The sequence below is a fragment of the Sturnus vulgaris genome, chromosome 3, assembly GCF_052056855.1.
Source record: "Sturnus vulgaris isolate bStuVul1 chromosome 3, bStuVul1.hap1, whole genome shotgun sequence".
NCBI classification, from domain to species: domain Eukaryota; kingdom Metazoa; phylum Chordata; class Aves; order Passeriformes; family Sturnidae; genus Sturnus; species Sturnus vulgaris.
Window position 1 is genome coordinate 61,955,892 of NC_142245.1, and position 21,971 is coordinate 61,977,862.

General features: G+C 36.7%; 1 protein-coding gene across 1 annotated transcript in view; it reads right to left on the reverse strand.

The window, feature by feature from the left end:
• The window catches only part of LAMA2 (laminin subunit alpha 2), a 334,274-nt gene that overhangs the window by 207,903 nt on the left and 104,400 nt on the right, over positions 1-21,971 (reverse strand). The window contains exons 5-8 of the mRNA XM_088162772.1: positions 7,131-7,310; positions 4,939-5,028; positions 2,676-2,793; positions 971-1,149 (exon numbers count right to left, since the gene is read on the reverse strand). Coding sequence (XP_088018898.1) covers positions 971-1,149; positions 2,676-2,793; positions 4,939-5,028; positions 7,131-7,310 — 567 coding nt within the window. The remainder of the gene's footprint in view (positions 1-970; positions 1,150-2,675; positions 2,794-4,938; positions 5,029-7,130; positions 7,311-21,971) is intronic.

Consider the following 21,971-nt stretch of genomic DNA (forward strand, 5'->3'; position numbering starts at 1 on the left):
CTAATATCACACTAGGAATATAAATTAGAAGTTCTGCATGAACTAAATATATGCACATACTTTGGATATACTGCATGAACTAAATATATACACATACTTTGGATATACTACACAAACACACGTATATGTATCAAATATCTTTTAGTTGTATGATAACTTAAAACAGAGGAAAAAATCAAGTAAGTGCCCTGCTGCTGAAGAAATCATTTCTCAGTACTCCTTTTCTCAAGTTGTAAGGCTAAATCTAGTCTAGCAGGGAAAACATAATTATTGCTATTTCCTGATGTTTTCTCTTTCAGGATTGAACACCAATCAGACTAAAGGCCATTATTTACCCAGCTGAAAATATACAGATGAAATATAAGCAATTCCAGCACACACTAATAGTGTAGCTGTCTGAAGCACAGGAATGACCCATATTGACAATACAACCTAATATAAGATTCATCTTTTGACAGCTTCCACTTAGATGAAAACACAGTCTTATATGATGAAATACAAAAAGCAATTTCCACTGCACTGAAATTTAAAGGCATTCATGAAACACTATGGAATTTCAGTGGTTATTAATTCTACATTGCATTTAAAAAATAGAAATTACAGTCTCTCTTTCATCAATATCAAATATAGCAATATTTCTTTGAACTTTGATAACAAAACTTGAAATTCATTACTGAGGCAAAAGTTCTGTTTACAGGACCACATCCTCTTTTAAATTAAATTGAAATACTAGCTGGAGGCCCTGACCTCAAGTGCATTCCTTCGTATCAACACAATTCACTTTCTTATTTCTCTGAGCGTTAACTTTATACATTTCCAGCAGTGAAAAGCAACTGCTGCCCTGTCGGATTGGGAAGTTAACCAAACGGCAGCCCAAACTCTTTTAGGCACGGTAAGTTGTTGCCCTGCTGAGGGGATGGTGTGAACACGGAGTGCAGTGGCGCGGGGAGGCAGGAGCAGGCAAGGTTACCCCTTTTGGCCTGAAGTAGCCATCCAGGCAGGTCTCGCAGTTGATGCCACTGGTGTAGCCCGAGCAATTCACACACACTCCACCGCCAAGGTACTCCCCGAGGATGTTCAAACTCTGGTTTCTGTCTGCCACATCCTGATCGTAGTAACACTCCTCAGTCTTCCCGTGACAGTTGCATGCTAAAAGAGAAGGAAAGCAGCGTTAGCAAATACTTTCCCACTGCGGATGCCCCACTGTTACTGAGGTATTAAAAAGAGCCATTCAATATTTTATCATTGGTTCTGTGTTTATTGTAAAAGCACATCCAAACATTAATTTACCATTTCATTTGTGGAAGGCAACATGGTCCCATTGCAAACACAGCCTGAAATTCTGTATGCTGAATTTTTTCTCCTCAATATTTTGTCTTGGGGAGTACAGAAGTTGACAGACATAGTCTAATTATGATGTTCCTGATTTTTTTTAGTTTGTTTGATTTTTTTTTTCTTCGATATTTTAAAGTGATAACTGAGAAACCTTTAGGTGGTTGCATCACACATGGTTCATGAGGAGTTGTAAGGAAAGCAGCACAATAGTATGAGTAAATTAGAGTAATTCAAATAAATTTTTTGTAGTAAGGGTAGTTGTAATACCACTTTCTTCATGGTATTAAAAAATTCATTTCATTATAAAGAGAAATTCAAAGCTTGTTAACATTGTGGGGAGGCATTCTCCTTACAACTGAACCAGATCCCAGGGAACTGTTTCCACCAAGACAGCACAACATTTCACTGAGAGTTGAACAGGGTGTAAGTGTCTCTTAAAAATTAAACATGAAGTTAAATGTACCCTGCTTTCATTCCATAATGCATTCCCAGTGCAGACACAGTCAAAGTCACAATTAAAACAAAGACCTCTGTGACCAAAGTTTACGGGACACAAATAAACAATTGCTACTCTAAATATGGGCAATCTGTTCCTTTTTATTTATTTTTAATCACCTATGATAAAATTATAGCTGAAATCCCAAAAATGAATAAACACTTAGTGTAATGGAGCATTAGATTTTGTTATCTTCAGAGATATAAGTGGTATGTGACCTTTGGAAGTAAGATGTTAAAGTTCAATTATAACTACCCCTTACTACAATAAATCTGAAAATTAAATTCCCACCCTGTGGGAAGTTGATACTTCAAGGTATTTTTTCAATCCATGTTGGAAAACTAAATACATTGTATTCTCTGCTTAAAAAAATCAGACACTCAGCTTGCATTTTGATCATAAAAAAAATTTTGTTTCAGCACAGATGAACACTATAACATAAAAAAGTGCCATTTATACAGAAATCACACCAGTAAAGTTTCATATAATGAAAAACCTGTAAAGAGATTTTTTTTTACTTACCAGGATATAGCCCTATTATTTTATCAAAACAGAACCATCATGTTTTTAAAAACTACACAAGAGGATTTTTTTAATATAATATTACCCCAATATCCCTATGTTACAATAAAATACTCTGTGTTCAATAAAACCACAACTCCACATGTAATTTTTCTGCTAAGTCTTTTGAGTCAGTCTAATTAAGTGAATAACATCACATCAAATGTTATTCATAAACCAATGTGATTAGAAACCAAATTAACTGCAAAATCACACAGGACCCAATTTCAGTTTTCAGTAGCAGTTGCAATAAATTTTCTCTTCTGTATTGCTTTCAACTTACGTTCACATTCATGCTTATGCAGGAGAGTGCCAGCATGCCAAGGCTTTTGGTGGAAACCAGGACAACACTGATCACATGTCTCTCCGCATGTGTTGTGCTCACACTGACAGACGGATTTCTAATTTAAAAGAAAAACAAATATTTACACAATGTGATGATTTGAAGAATCTGTCCATGTACATAATATGCATTCCAGTTCAAATTATGAAAACATTAAGAATGGCTCTACTCTGTAATTCCTTTGTTTATTCATTTTTCTTCACCAAGTGTATTTAACTTCTACAGCTCTATTTGAAGCAAACATCCACAAAGCAAAGGAAGATAGTTGGCCAGATACTTTAAGGAAAATCTAAGAATGCAGGAGACTTTAATTCCAACTGGATAAAGGAGGATGGGAAAGTTCCCCAAAAAAACAAATAATGCAAAGTACAGTAGCCCTTGGATACAGGAAAGCTGATCTGACCTCTGAAGGAGTGAGCCATTATCCACCCTTCCCTTCCATGCAGCAATTCTGCTGCTGCAGAATGAAATAAATTCTGTTGGCTGATCCAATACAAACTGCCTTCTTTTTATACTTTGGTATTATTTTTTGACTGGATAATCAAATATTTGACTGGATTATCATGTAACCTTCCAATTGTGTAACTAATTCTATGGGAGGGATAGCAGGAATGTTTAAGGTAATAATAGATGAGCACAAGTCCAAGCTTTCAGTCACTTCACAGTTCTTCACAAGACCCCCTTAGACCCACAGCATGAAAATATTAGTGCAAGGAATACCCAAACTCCCTGAGCCACAGAGGTAGCTTGAAAAAGGTAAAAAAAACCCCTGTAGTTTGGAGAAATGAGAAGAAAAAATTGCTTTCCTGATAGTTACTTAGTGAAGGGGATCCTCTGTGGTCCTTGTGAGGCCATACAAGGTCAAACTAGCAAGCCAGAGAAACTCTATAGCTCACAGGACAAAGCATAAATCTTGCAAAACAAGGCTAACTCAAGGACTGCTTCAGAAAATCATGGCAGTAAGTTCCAGCAAGTTTATTCCATGTAATGCTAGGGGAAAGATTCTTTCTTCTAGCAAGTACAGTCATAATGTTTATAAGCCTATTTTGGCATGGCTCAGTCTAAAGAATATCCCTGGAGAGCTAAACCTCCAAATCTCTTCTGGCTTGAGCTGTTTCACTTATGCTGTTTTTTATACTGGTCAGACAACAAATACTTATTTGACATCCTGCAAAACAGGACATCACACTTGTCAAAATGGCTTTATTTTACCTAGCAGCCAAATTATCTGAAAGATGTAATAATCTCAGTAGCAGCACTTATTTTCTGAGGCAGACCTGATTCTAACAGATGGCACGGAGACAATGCTGCAATTTCTTCACTAAGGGCATCTGAAACAACAGTTCAACACTTGCTGCACATATCATTACAGAAAATTCTCAGAAGGGTTAAATTAAGGAGTTTGCTCAAGTTTTACACAGATCCATAGACCTTGCTTAGAACTCTAAATGTATTCTCTATAAGATTTTTTCATTTCTTTAAATTTTTTCCTACATAGTGGCTTAATGTCACATGCAAACAAGATTATCAGTTAAATCCTGTAAAGCTCCTAGTTCAGTGAATAGTACATGAAGAGATCCCACACTGTGGCATGTAATATTAGTAAACAGGAAATTCAGTATTAGTGATAATGGGTACATAGAGCTGGACAATCAGTAACAAATTATATTTCTATATTAATTATATTGGTTATGTTTTGGTTTGTGCAAATAAAGAGTTACAAGTTGAAAGATATTATAAACAGCTCATGATTTTCTAGATTAGCTTAACTGATCATTCAATTGATACTTCCTGCATAGCCAATGCACCGTTTTAGAGCCATCATGTGTTTGCAAGCATCAATTAAATATTTGACAATCACTTAGGAAACATCTTGATTAATATCAAGAAGGAAAAGAAAGACTGACTTAGTGCTCATTTCTACAGCTACATAGTGTAACCCAGATTTCTGTTTTTCCTAGGAAACTTCCAATATGAATTATCTGAAATCTATTCTTTCATTTCAGGAAAGCCTCTGCTGACACTGTATGAATGTTTATTATTCTGGTTGCTAGCACTGTTTCATTCTGGCACTGCTTCTGACTGTCCTTCTAGGTGAAAAGCAAACATAAATTCACAGAACTCTGAAGAATATCAATGTCAGGCTTTTTTTTTCTTATGTTCCACCCTATAAATAAGGCACATTTAAAAAAAAAATACATACGTTGGTCGCTGGATCCAGTGGACAAGCCTTCGCATGGCCTGAACATATACACATGCCTCCAACGGAGATGTCTTTTATAGAATAGTAATACTGTAAGACAAAACAGAAATTGAATTGCTAAGTGGATTCTAAAATGCAGGTGCCAAACTGTAGAATTCATTTCTTGTGACAAAACTGTCAGGTCCTGTTTTATTTCTTTTTTGATCTATTACAAATATAGCAGACAGTGTAATCCAAGCCGTGTCTTGATCAACAGATTCAGGCTGAGTGAAAGAAAGGGTGTAAATTGGCACAGTTCCATTTGTTTGAAGTCACAAAAGCCACGTCAATTTATACACAGCATATAAAAACATGAGAATAGGAAAAGGCTATATGCACACTGGATAATGAAAAGTCAAATGCTATAGAATTCATTCACTTCAGAAAAATATGAAAAGGAAAAGGCATGATGATGGGAAGAGGAGAAAAGCTAGGAAAAAAACCTATGAAACACCTTTGTTCACCTTAGCTGAGTCTAATTTGGGCATTCACTGAACTGCAGAAAGAAAAACTGTTTTTCACTATTGGCCTTTTGAATGACCATGAAACAGTCTTTATTACCGAGATTTAAGTACTTTTGACCTGTTTTTCTGCCATTTGGCCACTTCTCTTTTTTCTTTGGTGAGGATTAAGAGCCCTAAGCAGAAAAAAGGATAGAAAGATACTCCTAATTTTATATTACGAAGTCTGTGAAAAGTGAAACTCATTTATTGTCTTCTGTTTAGGCAAGGGTCCTGCAACATGCTCACAGCTGGGTAATCAAACAAAACATATGCTATTTGCAGATTTTGCTATCACAGTGTTCAACCTCTTTATCAGATAATGAATAAATATGTAAAACAAAAATGAGAAGTCTTTTCATGCTTAGTTAAACTTCCAGCACAAAAATAATGTATAATTTATGGCTACTCTTTGTTTCTTGACAAGAGTGGCAAGTTTCAGTTGCTCCTTGATTCTTCTGAGGACAGTCTCGTGAAGAGATGCAACAGAAATTATGGTTCTTTGTTGGTTTAAGAAATCAGTGTATCATCCTGCACTCAGTTTTCATGAATTTGAGCAATTTTTCTAGTGCTAATTCTACTTTATATTTCTATTTGCTTAGAATCAATGTCCACTTTTACATAAACACACAGTATTCATGATTAGTGAGGTTCCAATAACTGCACTCAACTAGAAGGGATTCTGAGCTTGTTATTCAAAACAAAATGGCTTGTTCCAAACTTTCAGAAATAGCCAGCACCCTCTATTTAGACAAAGAAATGGAAATCAGAAATGGGGAACAGAAGAAGCAAATTTTCTTAGCACTTAGCCATCACTGACAAATGATATTAACTAAAGTCAAGAATACAGACACACCCCCCCCTTCTTAACAGGACTTATTTGTTTTTTGGAAAGTGTAGGTTACCACCATAATATGATGACCAACAGGAAGAGGAAGTGATTAAAAAAATAGAAAAAAAAGAAGGAATATTATATATCCCCCAAACTAGTTTTTGAGAATGCTTAGTAGAAAAATCAGAGGAAAACAAGAATAATACACAACATTTGATCAGCAGGACAAGAGGGAGATATGGCTTAGAAAGGAAGTAAAGATTGCAGAAAGAAGAGACAGGGGTATGCACATACAAGGCACAGTGGAGAAGACCAGAGTATAGGTATGGTGCAAGTTTAAATGCTGGATCCATTATTTTAAGCTAAAGCAAAACACAAAATGTTTACTGCTACCCTCAATCATATGAAAATGCTAAAAGTGTTGCATTCAGGTTCTACTATTATTTATAATAAAATTAGAAATTCTACTCAAAGGGAGCGTTCAAGGCATGTTAAAGGTAGCAAAGGATTGAGTAGCAGAAGAGGCAAGAGATACTAACAGCAAACACTTGCCAAATACCTACATCCAAATGTTTGCAGCCAAAAGATCTGAGTGTCGATGTTAATAACACCATTAAGCAGAAAAGATAAAACTGTTAATTCTGCTCTAGAAAAGATAACAAAATAGAGTGCACAGGGAATTCTCCAACACCAGGATTTTGAAAGGTAACAACAGGTAATCATCATCTCCCAAAATTCCCTATGGCAAACAAAGGCAGGTATAGCACTTAGAAGTAAGAGAACTTCTACACATGCCTTTCTACTGCCTTGCCAGAACTTACCCTCCTTGTAACAATGGGATCAATTTCAGCTGGATCTTTGTGTGCAAACATCATTAAATCAGCATTTAGTGTCCGTATTCTCTGGAATCTCAGGCGAATAAAGCGAGCAGATGTGAACTCCAGTAATTCACGTGACGGATCATCAGCACTAGGTCGTCCGTTAATTAGAGAAGTGTGAATCTGAAAAATTATTAAAGCAGTAAAGAATTACATTGCATCAATGTTGTCATGATTAGGCCAACAAATATCATTACAGGTATTGTTTTAATGCATTTGTACATGCAGAATAACTTATTTACTTAGAAAGTAGATTTCCCCCAAAATATTCCACGTGTCCACAGACCTCAGCTATGAAGAGTCTTTATAATAAAAACATTTAGAGCGAAGGAAGGTCATCAGCTACAAAAAGACTGCAGCACAAACTTCATACGTGTACCCAGGCCCTAAAACAGTGTCCATGCTTCAGGCAATTCACTTCTCCCCCTCTAGTCTGAAAACAGGTAATCACACTACCAAATGGGCCCAGAAATTTTGAGTTAAGGGAGTGTATACTTGGAATAGGATTCAGAATTCAACAGGGGTCAGTTTGCACCTCTTGGAGCAATCCTCATCAAAAGGCTTTTGAACTTCTGAAATACTGAAAACTACAATGGCTAGTTGAGACAAAATCAGCATTCATAAGCACCTCTCCCTTACCACTTTCTCTTTACACATCTTCTCCTTTGAATCTTGTTGTCAGCAAGGTGAAGCAATTTCCTGGGTTGCAACTGTTTTCACTTGGTCCCTGAGGAAAGTATTTATCACTTCTGAGAACTTTGTTTAGCATTTGTTTTTCCAAAGACACTACCATCTTCTGCCCACGCTGTGGTTTCTGTAAAGATTACCTCCCCCTTTCTCTGCCTGTCCTAAAGTCTAGAAATCTTCTAGGTAAGCTCTGTGGCTCCTTCATTAGAGACTCTCCGACCGCAACTGAAGCATCAAGGGCAAGGCAACAAAAATAAGACTTCTTCCTTTCCTGTCTTTGTAGCTGATCATGGCAGACATTAGCTCTGAATCAACAAAATAAAGCAGATGGGCTGCTACTGAACTGTTCTTGGAAAAGGCCTACAGGAAGAAGCATGTCAAGTATAGCAAAATACTGTTAATGAGCACCTAGAGAGAGAGAGGAAAGAAACCATTAATTTTCCTGTATTCTCAAGTGTTAAATTTTAATTGGGGCATTTTTATTACAGACTGGTACACTGAAAGAATGTTCAGATGCTAAGCCAAATGTGCAGAACATTGGAATGAATAAGAGAATTATTTATTCTTTGCAATGAACATGTGTTGCCTCATACCTCAGTGCTCTTAGTGAGAGGTCAGGCCACACAGCCATTTTCTGTCATTGAACATGGTCATATCACTGCTGGTTTAGGCAAACAGCTGCACTCCAAACACCAGCTGGCACTCACTCAGCAGTGGCTGCCTCACACTGAGGGAAGAGACTGTAAATCTACTGCTCCCAGGAAAGCAGCAGCTCTTGTTTCCTGGAGTTTTTGGAGATGCTGGATAGGCTTACTGAAAAACTGCTGTCTTGCACTGCCCATGTGATACTATCAACTTGCTTATTTATTTCAAAGGTAGGTGCCAAGAGGATGGTGCCAGACTCTTTTCAGTGGTGTCAGGATGAGGACCAATGTCTCTAAACACAAGAAGTTACACCTCAGTATTGAGGAAGAACTTCACATTGACAGTGGCAGAGCACCAGAACAGGCTGCTTGGGGAGGTAATGGAATCTCCCTCTCCAGAGACATTTAAAACCCACCTGGATACATTCCTGTGCAACCTGCTCTGGGTGACTGTGCTTTGGCAGAGGGCTTGGACTAGATGCTCTTCAGAGGTCCCTTCCAACCCTAAAAGTTCTGAAATATGGTGATTTTTACTACCAAGAGGGAAACCCTAAAGCTCATCCTGTCCAGCATTCTGCTCCTCTGTATCTACCAAATCACTGGGAACCACTCTGCCAGGAGCAGCCATCCAATATATCTTGCCTGTGTATGAATCAGCACCTCTGGGTTTCTGCCATTATCTCCAGGAACAGGTGATATCACCACCTCCTACTCAGATGGTAACAATACAGTCACTGAGCTCTGACTCAGTTCTGCTCCTGACTACAAGTAAATAAAGGACACGGCTGGAAACAAACAGAATAAAATGCTATGAAAAAAGACATGGTGCAAAGAAAATGTTATAATAAAAAACCTCAGAGGAAGCAAGGAGGAGGTCCTGAATGAGAAATGTCTGGCTACAAATAGGACAAAAACACATGACCAGAGAACTGCTCAAGTCCCTGGTGAAAAGAGAGAGAACATGTGTGGAGAGAAACCTTTGAAAGAAGTCTGAAGAAGGTGGCAATAAGTCAAGTGGAAATCGACAGATCTTCCCAAAAGAAGGAGACTTTTAGCAAAAACACATGCCTAAAGATGCTTTTGCATAATATTTACTTGTGAGCAAGGAAACTTATTTCTTCAGAGCATTTTTTCACACTATTACTGCCTTCCTTTAAAACAGGATCCAAGAGATTTCTTTTATACAGCAAACATATATGGGTTATGGTTTAAAGCAATAGAATACTAAACACTGAACTTTGATTTTCCAAAGATAAAGAAGAAATAAATCTAAAGTAGTGCCTTGCTCAATCTGATAGAACAACAGAACCGTGGCAAGAAGCAACATGGCAATCTGACTATCTCTTCAGAAAGACAAAAATAAAGATTGGCGGGGGGAGGAGAAAGATGCAGGTGAAATCCCATGTATCAAAAGAAGCAAATGCCCACAGAGAGCTAAAAGTATTAATCACAGACACAGTTTGACCACAAATGACACAGTTGACAATCAGCAGCCATACCTTTTGATTATTTTTAAAACAACATATTTAGTCTTCAGACACCTCCTTGGAATGGTAGTTTTAGAGAACTAAAATGTAAATTAACATTGGAATGGTAGTTTTAGAGAACTAAAATGTAAATTAACAAAATAAAACCAGAGGTATTCATTTTAGAATAGACCCTCTTTTTGAAAGGATCAATCTGTCAGCAGTTCATCTATTTGGCAAGGCTAATCTATTAAGATGATGACTTCCATTTATGTTATTTTTAAGCTTTGTCTTTAAATGTTTCACAGTTTCATTTTAAAACAACAATTAAGTTCACATAATTATTGAAATGCAGCTATGTCCTGTGTGAAATATTGCAGCTGCTCACGTATGTACAGCAAAATGACACTGAGACTAGAAAATTCAAAACTGGATAGTTTTATCATGAATATATAAAATTAATCTGAAATTAAAATTTTACACTGGCAAAATTAATTACTCTAAATTATTTCTCCTCCTATAAACATCTGTGATGAAATCATTCACTTCTTCCTAGAAACATTTAGAATCAACTTGAAAACTGTCCAACCAAGTTGTTCCTACTCCTTGAAAAGAGAATAAGGAAGAAATTAAGAATACTTTAGGAACATCTGTCATTAATCAGAAAAAAACAGCAATAATCTTAATTTAAAGAAGTTTAAGTAGGTTTAGATTTACAATATTTTCAATATGACTCTCCCAATGAGATATCTCTGACTTTTTCCAGAGCACAGTTACTCTTTTCATCTCCCTCCACTGTTTTGCACCTGTTTGTGAGACACTGTTGCCAGGACAGCACATTTTCAGTCTAACGTGGCCTCTGCCCTCCAAGTATTTTTGAATTGGACTTGAAAACTGTCCCAGTGAACACAATCCTCACTAAGCATCTATGCCTATGCCATGTAAGATCATCACAGTACTTCATGTACAGCTCCTGTGAAGATCAGCCCCCCTTCCACACATCAGCTGCGGCGCTGATGGCCCGTGCTAGCTGTGCACACGCTGCATTATGAGACACTTCACAGCTCCACAGCAGAGCAAAGATCCAAAGCTGAGTTTTCCAGGAAAATATTAATACTTTAATCCACCCACTGGGCTGCTACAATTTGGATAATCCAAGTCCCCATGAAGGAACAATGTCAAATTTTTTTTCAGGTTTTATGGACAACTTTTATTCACCATTTCCAAGACTGAAGTAACAATCATTATTTTGGGTTCTAAATGAAAGATACTCAGATTTCAACCAAAGCAAATTTTTCCTTAATGAGGCATTTGTCCATGACTGTATTCCAACAAATGGAATCTTTAAGAATCTCCAACAGAGGCCAGTAGAAAATGGTTATGAAGGTCTATAAGAAACAGAGCATTTAGACAGTGCTCCCTCTAATACAATATGATCACTTCCTCTGACTAATCAGTCTAAAGGCTTCCTGAGCTACAGTGTGAATCTGAGTCATAGTGTTTAATGTCTACCAATTGCCCTTTTCTGTATTATAGCTCTACTTCCTCTTTCTGCTCCCTTCATGTTGTTCATCACTACATACACTTGTCCCAATGTGAGGAAATTTGCTTCTTAAAAAAACCCCAACAAAACAACAAAAATAATGGGCTCGGGTGGGGTTGTTTGTTCCTTTGTTTTCTTTTTCCTTTTAAACCTGGAACTCATAATTATTTAATTGAAAGCATTCTAATTTATCATCTGAGCAGTCAACATATTTTAATTTTTAAAATTCAGTATGATGATAAATCAACTTTTTCTTATCTGAGAACTGTGGAGGATGTTACAAGTTCTCTACTCTGAAGAGAATTTAGTCTAAGACTAGCCCATCAGCATTCATGCATAATTCTTTCTTCTTATACATATATTACTTTGCTTTTAGCAACACTCATTTTCATATAGTACTTTTCATGTAGTATCATAAGCTGCTAATAGAACAGATTATCTTGAATTTCGCATTATCAACAAATGCTGCTATTACACAGTTTTCTGATTTTTTGGATTGTCTGCAAGAATGCTGAACAACAGGGACACTACCAAATATATTCAAAGGACATCTCAAGTACATTAGAATCTCTGGACCATGTCAGAACCAATGACCTATCCAGCTTTGCCCCATACAACATCCAAGCCAGCATGCTAACGGTACAGATGAAGGCAAGCATACATAATACTTCCTCAGGGATTTTCTGAGATATAGGTACTTTCTATATATCTGGTAAGGCTTAAAGGATTTCCATAAGCTCAGTCTCACCTTAAATCCAAGTCACCTCTCAATATCTACACTATCACTTAATTAGGATTTTCTCATCTCATTTACATGTCGTAGGGAAAGAGATCCTTCCTTTGCTGGTTTTAGATCTGCCTCATACTAAACTCAATACTTCCAGTTCTGAAATTAGAACAAAGAAACGTATCTTTCTACCAGCTCTATTCTTCATTTCATTTATTTCATTTCTTTATTACTAATTAGCTTTGCACAGTTATCAGGCTTCCAGATCTGTAGTTTCCTTGGATGACTAAGGAATGCTACCAAAAAAAAGAGTATTTATTTGACACTCTATGCTTCTCAGTTACTGAGAATATCTGACAGTGAGGAATTAAATAATAAATGTTATAATTCACCTATTTTAGCCTTGAGTTCCCTTTCACTATTCAATTTATCCATTTTTTCTGCACCTCTTCAGTTAACAACCTAGTTTGCAATTGTTTCTCCAACTCCTCTCCTGTAAATAATGTTTCCAGTGCAGAAAATCTCCTGACAGTCTCTATAGAAAAAACTGATTCAAATCATTAATTTAGTTTTTCAGCAATGACCTTATCTTTCTTGAATGCTCTTTGATCATCTCTCAGCCCACCAATTCTCTGGCAGATTTCCTGAATCTGACGTGTCTGAAAAAAGGTTTATTTCAACTCAGTCACTCAGAATCTTTTTCACATCATTATTGCAGTTTAACATTTAATTTGCTGGAACTTATTTTCTTACCTCTTTGTCTTATTTGCAGGAAAATATAAGATGCCCATTTACAAATAATACCAGTTAATTTTGATACCTATTATCTTTCCTTGGTTTATGCTTTAAACATGCTGTATGATTTCTGGGATCCTTCTAAAATGTAGCATGCACGTGTGTGTAATTACATAATTATTTGACAGTTAATTATTCAGACCAGGATGTGTGCTCTGTTTTCTACTAAACCATGTGTTCCTTTACTATCTGCACCAAGAACATTGAGGTTTTTAAGAAATACTCTTTTGCACTGCATTTTATTGTGACACCTAGAGAGTCTGCCAAAGGGTTGTAGAAGGTTGATGTTATATTCTTAGTCTTCCTTCAGCAAGAGCAGCTCACACCTCTGGGCAGTTGCTGATACAATATTAAAGTGATGCTGTCCCAGTTCGGGTGCTGAATTTTAGTTCACAGAGATCTCATACTCCATTTTACTTCTGCCGAATTTTTTATATTATTAAATCTATAGTGTCTCTCCTCTATAAGCTGCTCAATCATTCCTAAACAGATCCTTGTGTCTATCATGCCTATAGAGTCAGGTTTTACCAACACCCTTCAAAGGCTGTATTATCAAAGTAACTTTTCTCAGCAGCTGGGTCTGGATACTGGACAATACTTGGATCCATCTAATCCTACCTTCTGTAACAAAGACACCTGAAAGGGCTTGCACTGTGCTCCAGACAGGCGACAATGAGACCTACGACTAGAATTTCACAACACATTTCATTTGACTTGTGCCAATGAAGATGCCTAAAAACTTTTTGCTATTCTTGACAGTAGGCAAATCTCATATATTGATGAACAAGGACTTATTCAGACTTTACTTGTAATAGGTCTTCAGGACAGAGAAAAGTATTACCCTGCACTCCACCAAATACTTTTTAAACGCTAACAAAATCTCCCTGGGACTTCTCAAGTCTAAGAAACCCTGCCCTCTCAGCCTCTACCTACAGGACTGACTCTCTTATTTGTCTTCCTAAACATTTCTTGGACTTGTTCTAACATATCCATGCCTATCTATTACTGAGGAGCCCAGAAGAGGACTCAGCTCTTCAAGTGTGCTCTCATCACCTCTCTTAATCTGCTGGTGACTGTCTGGCTAATGTAGCCCAGTATATTTTTGGCTTTCATTGTTTGCAAGGGCCCCTTGCTGGCTCATGTAGTGTACACCCTCATTCTCACTCAGCTTCCTCCCAGTGTTCCTGGGTTATGCAGGCGCAGCTGGCTCACATCTCATTGAACAGAGCTCTCAGCCCACTGTGGGCTACCAGGAACTGAATTGTCATGTAGATGCCCATCTGCAGGCAAAGAAGAGGCCCCTCCCCTGGTGTCAGAAGTCACCAGTTTGCAGTCTTCACTGTCATGGGAGTCTCCATTTCTGAGCCAACAGGCTCTGCCTGCCTCTCTTTTTTCATACAGTTGTGGCTTCAGGCTGCAGAGTGCCAGATAAAACTTAGTTACTCACTTCTGTCACCTCTGATGCTGGCGCTCAGTCCTTTACTTGGTGACACAAATATCCAAACACATCACCCATTCTGCAGGCAAGCACACTCCCTCTTTCTCCCTCAACCTCAACAAGGTCCCAGACAGTTGTTGCAGCCTCAGAGGTTAAAATCTGAGTCTTGGCTCTGGAACTCAACCTGAGCTGAGGGCTCTGCTCTACTGGGGCTGTCATGGCAGCCAGTGCTGAGGACTGTGCCCAGATTGTGCCTCACCACCATGGCTGAGCACCTAAAACCACTCTTTCCACCTCTCCTGTGCGTGTTTCTGGCATGAACTGATATGCAAACATGCATCATGTTTTACTGGTAATGCAACAGTAAAAATGCTGCCATTTGGCATTAATGTATATTATCAACTGCTGAGTTACTTAAAATTAACACACCTTAACAAAGTTTTAAAGAATTTTAAATATGCACCATGCTCTCATACAAATTTTAAGTACTCATGTATGAATCCAAGTGGTGTATTTTTCTACTTAGAGCTTTGGTATTTGAAGCCCATTACTTTGCCAAGCAATTTGAGTGCAATCAATCTCAAGCTGTTTGTAGGATATAAAAAACCCCAGCTGTGTGACAGGGAGTTTTAATGCTCACTTTCTTTTCAAGAAAACAGCACCACTAACCAATACACTTTCACTGATGATAAACTGAAAGATTTAATTCTTTCATAAAAAGAGAAAGCTACTTAGTGTAATTTGTTACAAGGATAGACTGGGAATATCATCCTACAATAATTTTTGACTAGTAGTGGTAAAGAACTCCCTTTGTTCAAGTACTCAGTAGCTCATTTTGTACATCATATCAAGACTGTGAGCTTCAATCTTGGCGCTCTGTGTAAGGCAACAGTCTGGCCCTAAACTATTGTCAAGAAAGGTCAGTGTCTCACTAAAATCTAATCTCTGAGAGCAGCTTACAGGAGAGAAAAGTTCCTGTCCTGCACAAAAGATCTTGCAACTTGATAATTGGGAGTGGAGAAGACAAAAATGTCAGCATTAAAATGACCTTAATAGGAAAAGTACCCCAAGATATACATTCTCAAGATATACAAGCACATCGGTATGAAGATGAACAATGCTGAAAATAAATTTTTCAACAGGTGATTCAGTAGCTCTCATAATTCTCCTATCCAATACTGCCTTTAATTATCTGTTGCAAATAGCTCATTTACATTAGATGGAAAATTACTGCTGATTAATTAATCTCTTGGTGTCTTATATTTAATCCCTAAAGACAAAATTTCTGTGAGTTTTCTTAGTGCAAGACCTAACCTATCATTACAGTTGATTTCACAACTAGAATAGTAGATGGAAGCATATGCCAGAACTCAGCATCCAATTTTTCTTCATAAGTACATATTTATAATAATTGTGTATAAGAAATGGTATATTTGGCAAATTTTGTTATATTTCTAATAAACATCTCACTATCTTAATAAATTAGTGGTTTAGTAAGTGAAAGCGCAACTCCCTTCTGTGCCTCACTAATGATTGCAAGAGCTACTTGAAATGCAATGCTTAAACTTGCATTAAAATGTCAAGGGCTATGCATGTCAGATTGTATCTCAACTAATTAATTCCCCCTAAGAATACAGGCAAATGTCAGTTTAACAAACTGTTTAGCAAATACTATTGTGTCATTGACAACTATACCCTACAGCTTCAGCTAAATAGGGCTTCATTGCTTCAGTTTTGATTAACTTGCTTTTGTCATTTTTCTCTTTCCAATTTCACTTGCCTATTTAAGCCACTGTTTTTTTTATGGCTCCTGAAGTTCTCATGCTTTTCATTTTTGGACAAAAAACAATTTGTCAAATACATCATCTTGCATACTTGTAAACAGACTGCTCATTGTTAGAACAATGGTTACTAATAAATCACAGAATAATAAAAAAATTGACTACCTTGAAAGTATATTCATATAATTTGAAGCTTTTATTTTCTTGTTGTAGCCATCTTACAGAAGTGGAAACATTGCACCAAGCTGTAATTTCAGCAATAGTTATGCCTACCACCATCTATGAGATGCAAGCCATGGAATACTGTACACAACCATGATGGTTTGTGCTCTGCTGGCTCTTCTAAGTGTACTTAGAAGTGAGATTTCATCTCTTAAGACAGCCAAAAGGTATTTTGTGCTGATGCCAATGGCAACTCTAGCTGCAAAGCAGTTTTGAAAATTATGCTAATCTGAGTTCTGATCAAGCAGAAGTGAAATACCTAGGCATTACTGAGTTAAATATAGTCACCTCTCTGCTTAAAGGATGAAATATAGTGGTCTGTTAAACATATTCTCTAAAATTACTCAAAGAGCACAACATTAAAATCCAAATTATGCTATTTTTTAAGAAAGCACTGAAGCAAGATGACATTACAAAAAAAAGTGTATTTTTTCTTTACTACTTTTCAAAGTAGCAGACCTCCTTTTGGACAGTGATCATAAATGAGACAAGTAATTTCAAATAAGTAACAAAAAAGGAAAGTTATGTTTTCTTGGACATTATAATCAAAAGCATTCTGTTCCTCAGATTTAACTAGAAGGTTTCTAAGTATGCCAAACCAAACAATATTTTAAAAAACTCACCCAAACAACAACCATCCCCACTTTCCTACCAAGATTTTATGATTTCCCTTATTCATTGTATGATTATCCTAAAAACTCATGGCTATATTATTCACACTATATTCTTCCTCCTGAATGAGATACACTGTGGAGTCCACTGTGGAACTACAGACAAATTACTGCCAGTTCAGTATTGTGACCAGTAGAAAGAAAATCCACAGGAACTTTTAACAGCTGTAAGCAGTTGCAAACGGCTGCCAAAAACAACTGCTGATGTAAAAGAGGGAGAATGTGAGGATTTAAGCTGTTCAAACAGTAAACAAGTACATCTGCTCCTGAATGTTATCATTAAATAAACTGTGGTAATGTGCTTTACATTGATGCAACATTCCTGTTTTGAACCACAACTCTGAAGAATTTTAGACTGGAGCAATTTTAACAAAACTCTACTGTTTTTATTTTTTGTGATGGAAATCCATGTGTGGAAAAGTTTATTACAATTACTGTGTAGTGTTGGACTCAAAGCTCTAGCAAAATCTGTGTCATGTCATTTGGAACATAAACCGATGAATGCTTTTGAAAACCAAATGGGATCTCTGTGAATGGTAAGCATTCATTTCCTTTAAAACCGTTTCTAATGATTTAAAAAGAAAGAATAAATAGGACATTTGGTTGTAGAATACAACAAACTTTGATACCTCTCCAACTGTGAACCTGATCTGTTCAGACTTCGGAGATATTTTACAGCAGCTACTAGAAGAAAAGTCAGGGGAGGGAAAAAAATCCATTTCTAAGTAGCACAGAATGAACAGTCCAGGCCTGGAATGTAATCAGAAATCTTCTGTAAAACACAGGAGATTAAAGAATTATGTGCATGAAATGCGCTTTTTGTTCTTTGCTCCCATCGTGATTAACTGTCGGAAAGTTACAAAAATAGTGCTTACTTTAATTACAAAAAGCTACACTTGGCAGGGTTTTGTCAAATCCTCAAATGTCTGGATTTTTCAGATTTCAGTAATGATACATGATATAAAATGATTTATATAGTCAAGTAGTGTGCTGGTTTTGGCTGGGACAGAGTTAATTTTCTCCACGGTATCTTGCGTGCGGCTGTGCAAACAGTGCTGATAACACAGAGAATTCCAGCTACTGCTGAGCAGCGCCTGCACAGCACCAAGACCTTTCCAGCTTCTCACCCTGCCTCCCTTGGTGAGGAGCATGAGGAGCATGGGGGTGCCTAAGGGGTCAGGAGGGGGCACAGCTGGGACAGCAGACCCCAACTGACCACAGGGATATCCCCCACACTGTGATCAGCAATAAAAGCTGGGGAACAAATCTGCCAAGGCCTTTAAACTGTTCTTTTGGATCTGTTCTTCCTTCATAAGAGCCTCCAACTTCTAAAACAAAGAAAAGCTCTACTGTGGCTACTTTGTTATGTCCCTCCGTAGGAAGCTCACACCACAGAATGCACCTGCTATGGATTTGCTGTCCTTGGCACTCCTATTGTATCTCGCTTGGCTATCAGCTTTGTAATTCTGATGTGCCTGAAAACGCTTCTCTTTGGATTTTTTAGGCCTCCAGCACAGAGATTTTTTTTTGGTAGGAAAGGGCAGCAGTTTGGTTCTTGACTCTTCCTTTGCCTTTTTGTGATTTTATGTTCATTTGCAAAATACCTATTTACCTTGATTTTATATGATGTCTTTCAGTTTCTAATGCCTATTAGTACTCAGGTATTTTATGCTGCTATCTGTTTTGATACTCTAAGACCCATTCTTTTTTTTGTAAATAGCCTGCATAAACTCCTACATATTTAAAAAGAAAACATATAAAAATATATTTCCACCCTCAGAGATTGCTTTATCGTTTTTCATTCTCTTTCAAAATTTTCTTACCATTAAATAGTGAGAATATTATTGTCATTTTACAGAACAGTCTTTAAATAACAGTATTTTGAGCCATCATGCCTTGCACATCTTCTCACATTTTGAGTTGCATCCCATATTCTTAGTTGTACAATTATATTGCTTCTTGAAAGAACATTCAAAGGGATTTGAAAATCACCCTTTGTGACAGTTCCCCAACCTATGGGAAGCTAACAATAGTTCACTTTCTCACTATAGTGGGTTTTTTGCCTTCATTTTTTGCTTCAGAGCCTCCTTACATATTCTCACCACCTTGATTAAGTAGTACTGCAGTCCTAACTTTTCCTACTCTTCCTCAGGCATTATATGCCAATTTTCTTTGACAGAGACAGTCTGTCTACTCACCCAGATTGTCTCTCTGCTTTCTTCATTCAAATGTTCTTGACTCCAGACCTCAATCAAATAATTTGATTTTTGAATAATTTTAATTTTGAGTAATTTGTCCATTGGTCCAGTGTTTAATTGACTAACTTTCCTTCCACAGAATTTCTCTGACATTTACCATTTAAATTAAAAATTCCAGGTAAACTATGCTGTTCGGTTTTTCTCTTTTCTATACAATTCTTTTGCACTGACATGAAAGCATACCTACATTTGGCCTCAGGCTGACATATTCATATCTCCCTGCTTCAATGAGATTTTAGCAATTAAAGTTACTCCTTCAAGTAGTCCACCTGGATTTTAACAAATTCCTCCTTTTAAAAAAATCTTTTTTTGACAATCTAGTTATTCTTTTGCCCAGTAATTTTCCATGTTGACAAATAATAAAAACAATAACAAACAAACAAAGACACAAACAAAATAATAAAAAAACAAAGAAAAAAGACCATCCACAACCGATCTTCAGTTCCTCTAATCAACCAGAAGGTCAAAAACCTCATCAAATACTGACTACTCTTGTTTTGCTGTCAGAATGAAATCTATTACTATCCAAAAATCTGCTACCAAGCCCAGCAAGAGAAATTTGGGTCATTCAAGCAAATACCAACACTTAAGTATACCAGTTCCCTTTGGAATGCTGAAAGAGTACGTTGAGTTATAAAATATATTTACAGGGATAAATCCTCCTTTTAAAATTTGGAAAATCTATCACAGATCTACATAATGACATGTAATATATCTCTTTTCAGTAAGCATTGTAGTCAATAAACAATAGATGCTAAAGAAAAAAGGTAAATAATCTAATCAATTTGACTTCAAACTGAAAGACTGCTCTATATAGTATTTTTTTTTGCATATTGCAACTTCATTACTTTTTAAGTGTTATGATTCATATAATTAATCAGTTTTTCTTTTCTTTCAAGAAATGGTAGAAATTACAACATCAGTTTCTGCTCAGTGAGAGAACGTGCCAAGACAGAAAAGTGGACAAAAAGAAACTTTCATTCCAACTTGGCCCACACAGATGTAGCAGAAATATCCTGTCTCTTGTTTTCACAATAATGGGAGACTGCAATACTGCTTATACTCAGCTTTCCACTTTTCTTCCTCTTTGCAGCATAATTTAGAAGTACGTTTCATAGTTTATATTAATTCTCTTTTTCTATAGTATTAAATACCAGAAACTCAAGTTCAGTATGAACTATCAACTTGAAAATATTAAGTTTCCTTTTTCTTAGGTAAAATTAGCAGTGAAAACTGCTATAATGTAATTATGAAATTATCGACTTGCAAAATTAGTTGTAGAAGTTTTGAATAAATTATTGCAAAGACAATTCTCACCATGCATAATAAAATCATTTAAAACTGTCTTATATTAAATTCTGTGTTTTCAACACTTTCCTATGATACTCAGCACATATGTCAAATGTTTACTTTGCCTTTTCCTTTCACATATGTTTCAATGTCCATCAGAAAAACAGGAAATGCTAATTTTACATGAGTGAGGCAATATACCATTGTGTAAACAGAATATTTAAGATGTATCCATTTGTTTGGCAGTCATTTGTTAAAGTTCTTTTTTACTCAGATCAGATACTGAAGTTTAGTTGTAGTAGGCCAAATAATCCAATTTTTAAAAAAGACAAAACCCCAAAAGCAACAAAATTAAGTAGACCCAAATCTTTGTTCAAACCTCTAATCTGTTTTATTTCTTTTTGTAAACCATTTCTTTCAAAGTTATTCTAAATGGAAATTTTGGAGCAGCGGAAAGCTTGCATGCCAAAATTCTGGAGGAAAATCAATATTCTATCCCTTCTTGGTTGACATGAGTAACCTTCTAGGCTGCTACATCCTTTCAAAGCACAAAAGAAGACTTACAAGTAGAAGTTATCACAGTCATTTCACTGAGACCAATCATATATAAATGGTATCTAACAAACTGTATCCAAAACCATGGCTTGAGCAGAAGTTTTCCTGAAGCTGCTGTAGCCAGAAGGTGGGGTGGGAGGGAAAGCAAAGAAAATATAAACCAAAACCAATAGGGAGAACAAAGTATGAGTAATCCAAGGGTGCTAAGCAGGGACTGTTCAACCTCTGAAGTGATGTAACACTGAATGAGATTAAAAGCCTTCACGGCAGTCCTGATCTGAAGGTTACTGTTGACTTCAGTGGAAGGATCTTTAATAACAATCATAATTTACCTACAGATCTTGCTGGCTGTCCCTACTACTAGTCACTGCAAAAAACTGACTGCATTTTAAGATGGAAAAGCAGGATGAGAAAGATCCTAAACTGATGAGATATTTGGATTTCAGTCCAGAGAAAACCTAACTCATTATTTCTCAGAAAATTAAGCTGGACCACCTAGCTAGACAGCCTGATTCAAAGTATGCTAAAAACCTGGGAAGCAGAACATCTTGGATGCAAAGATTGCAACTGATCTCTACTTGCTGAAGTGTTCTTTGGCATTCTAGGCAATGCCACATGGCCCCCATTCACAGTTTTGTGAAATTTGTTTTCATTGTCTTTGCATTGAAAAAACCAATTAAATTACCAAATAAAATGTTTTCATTTTG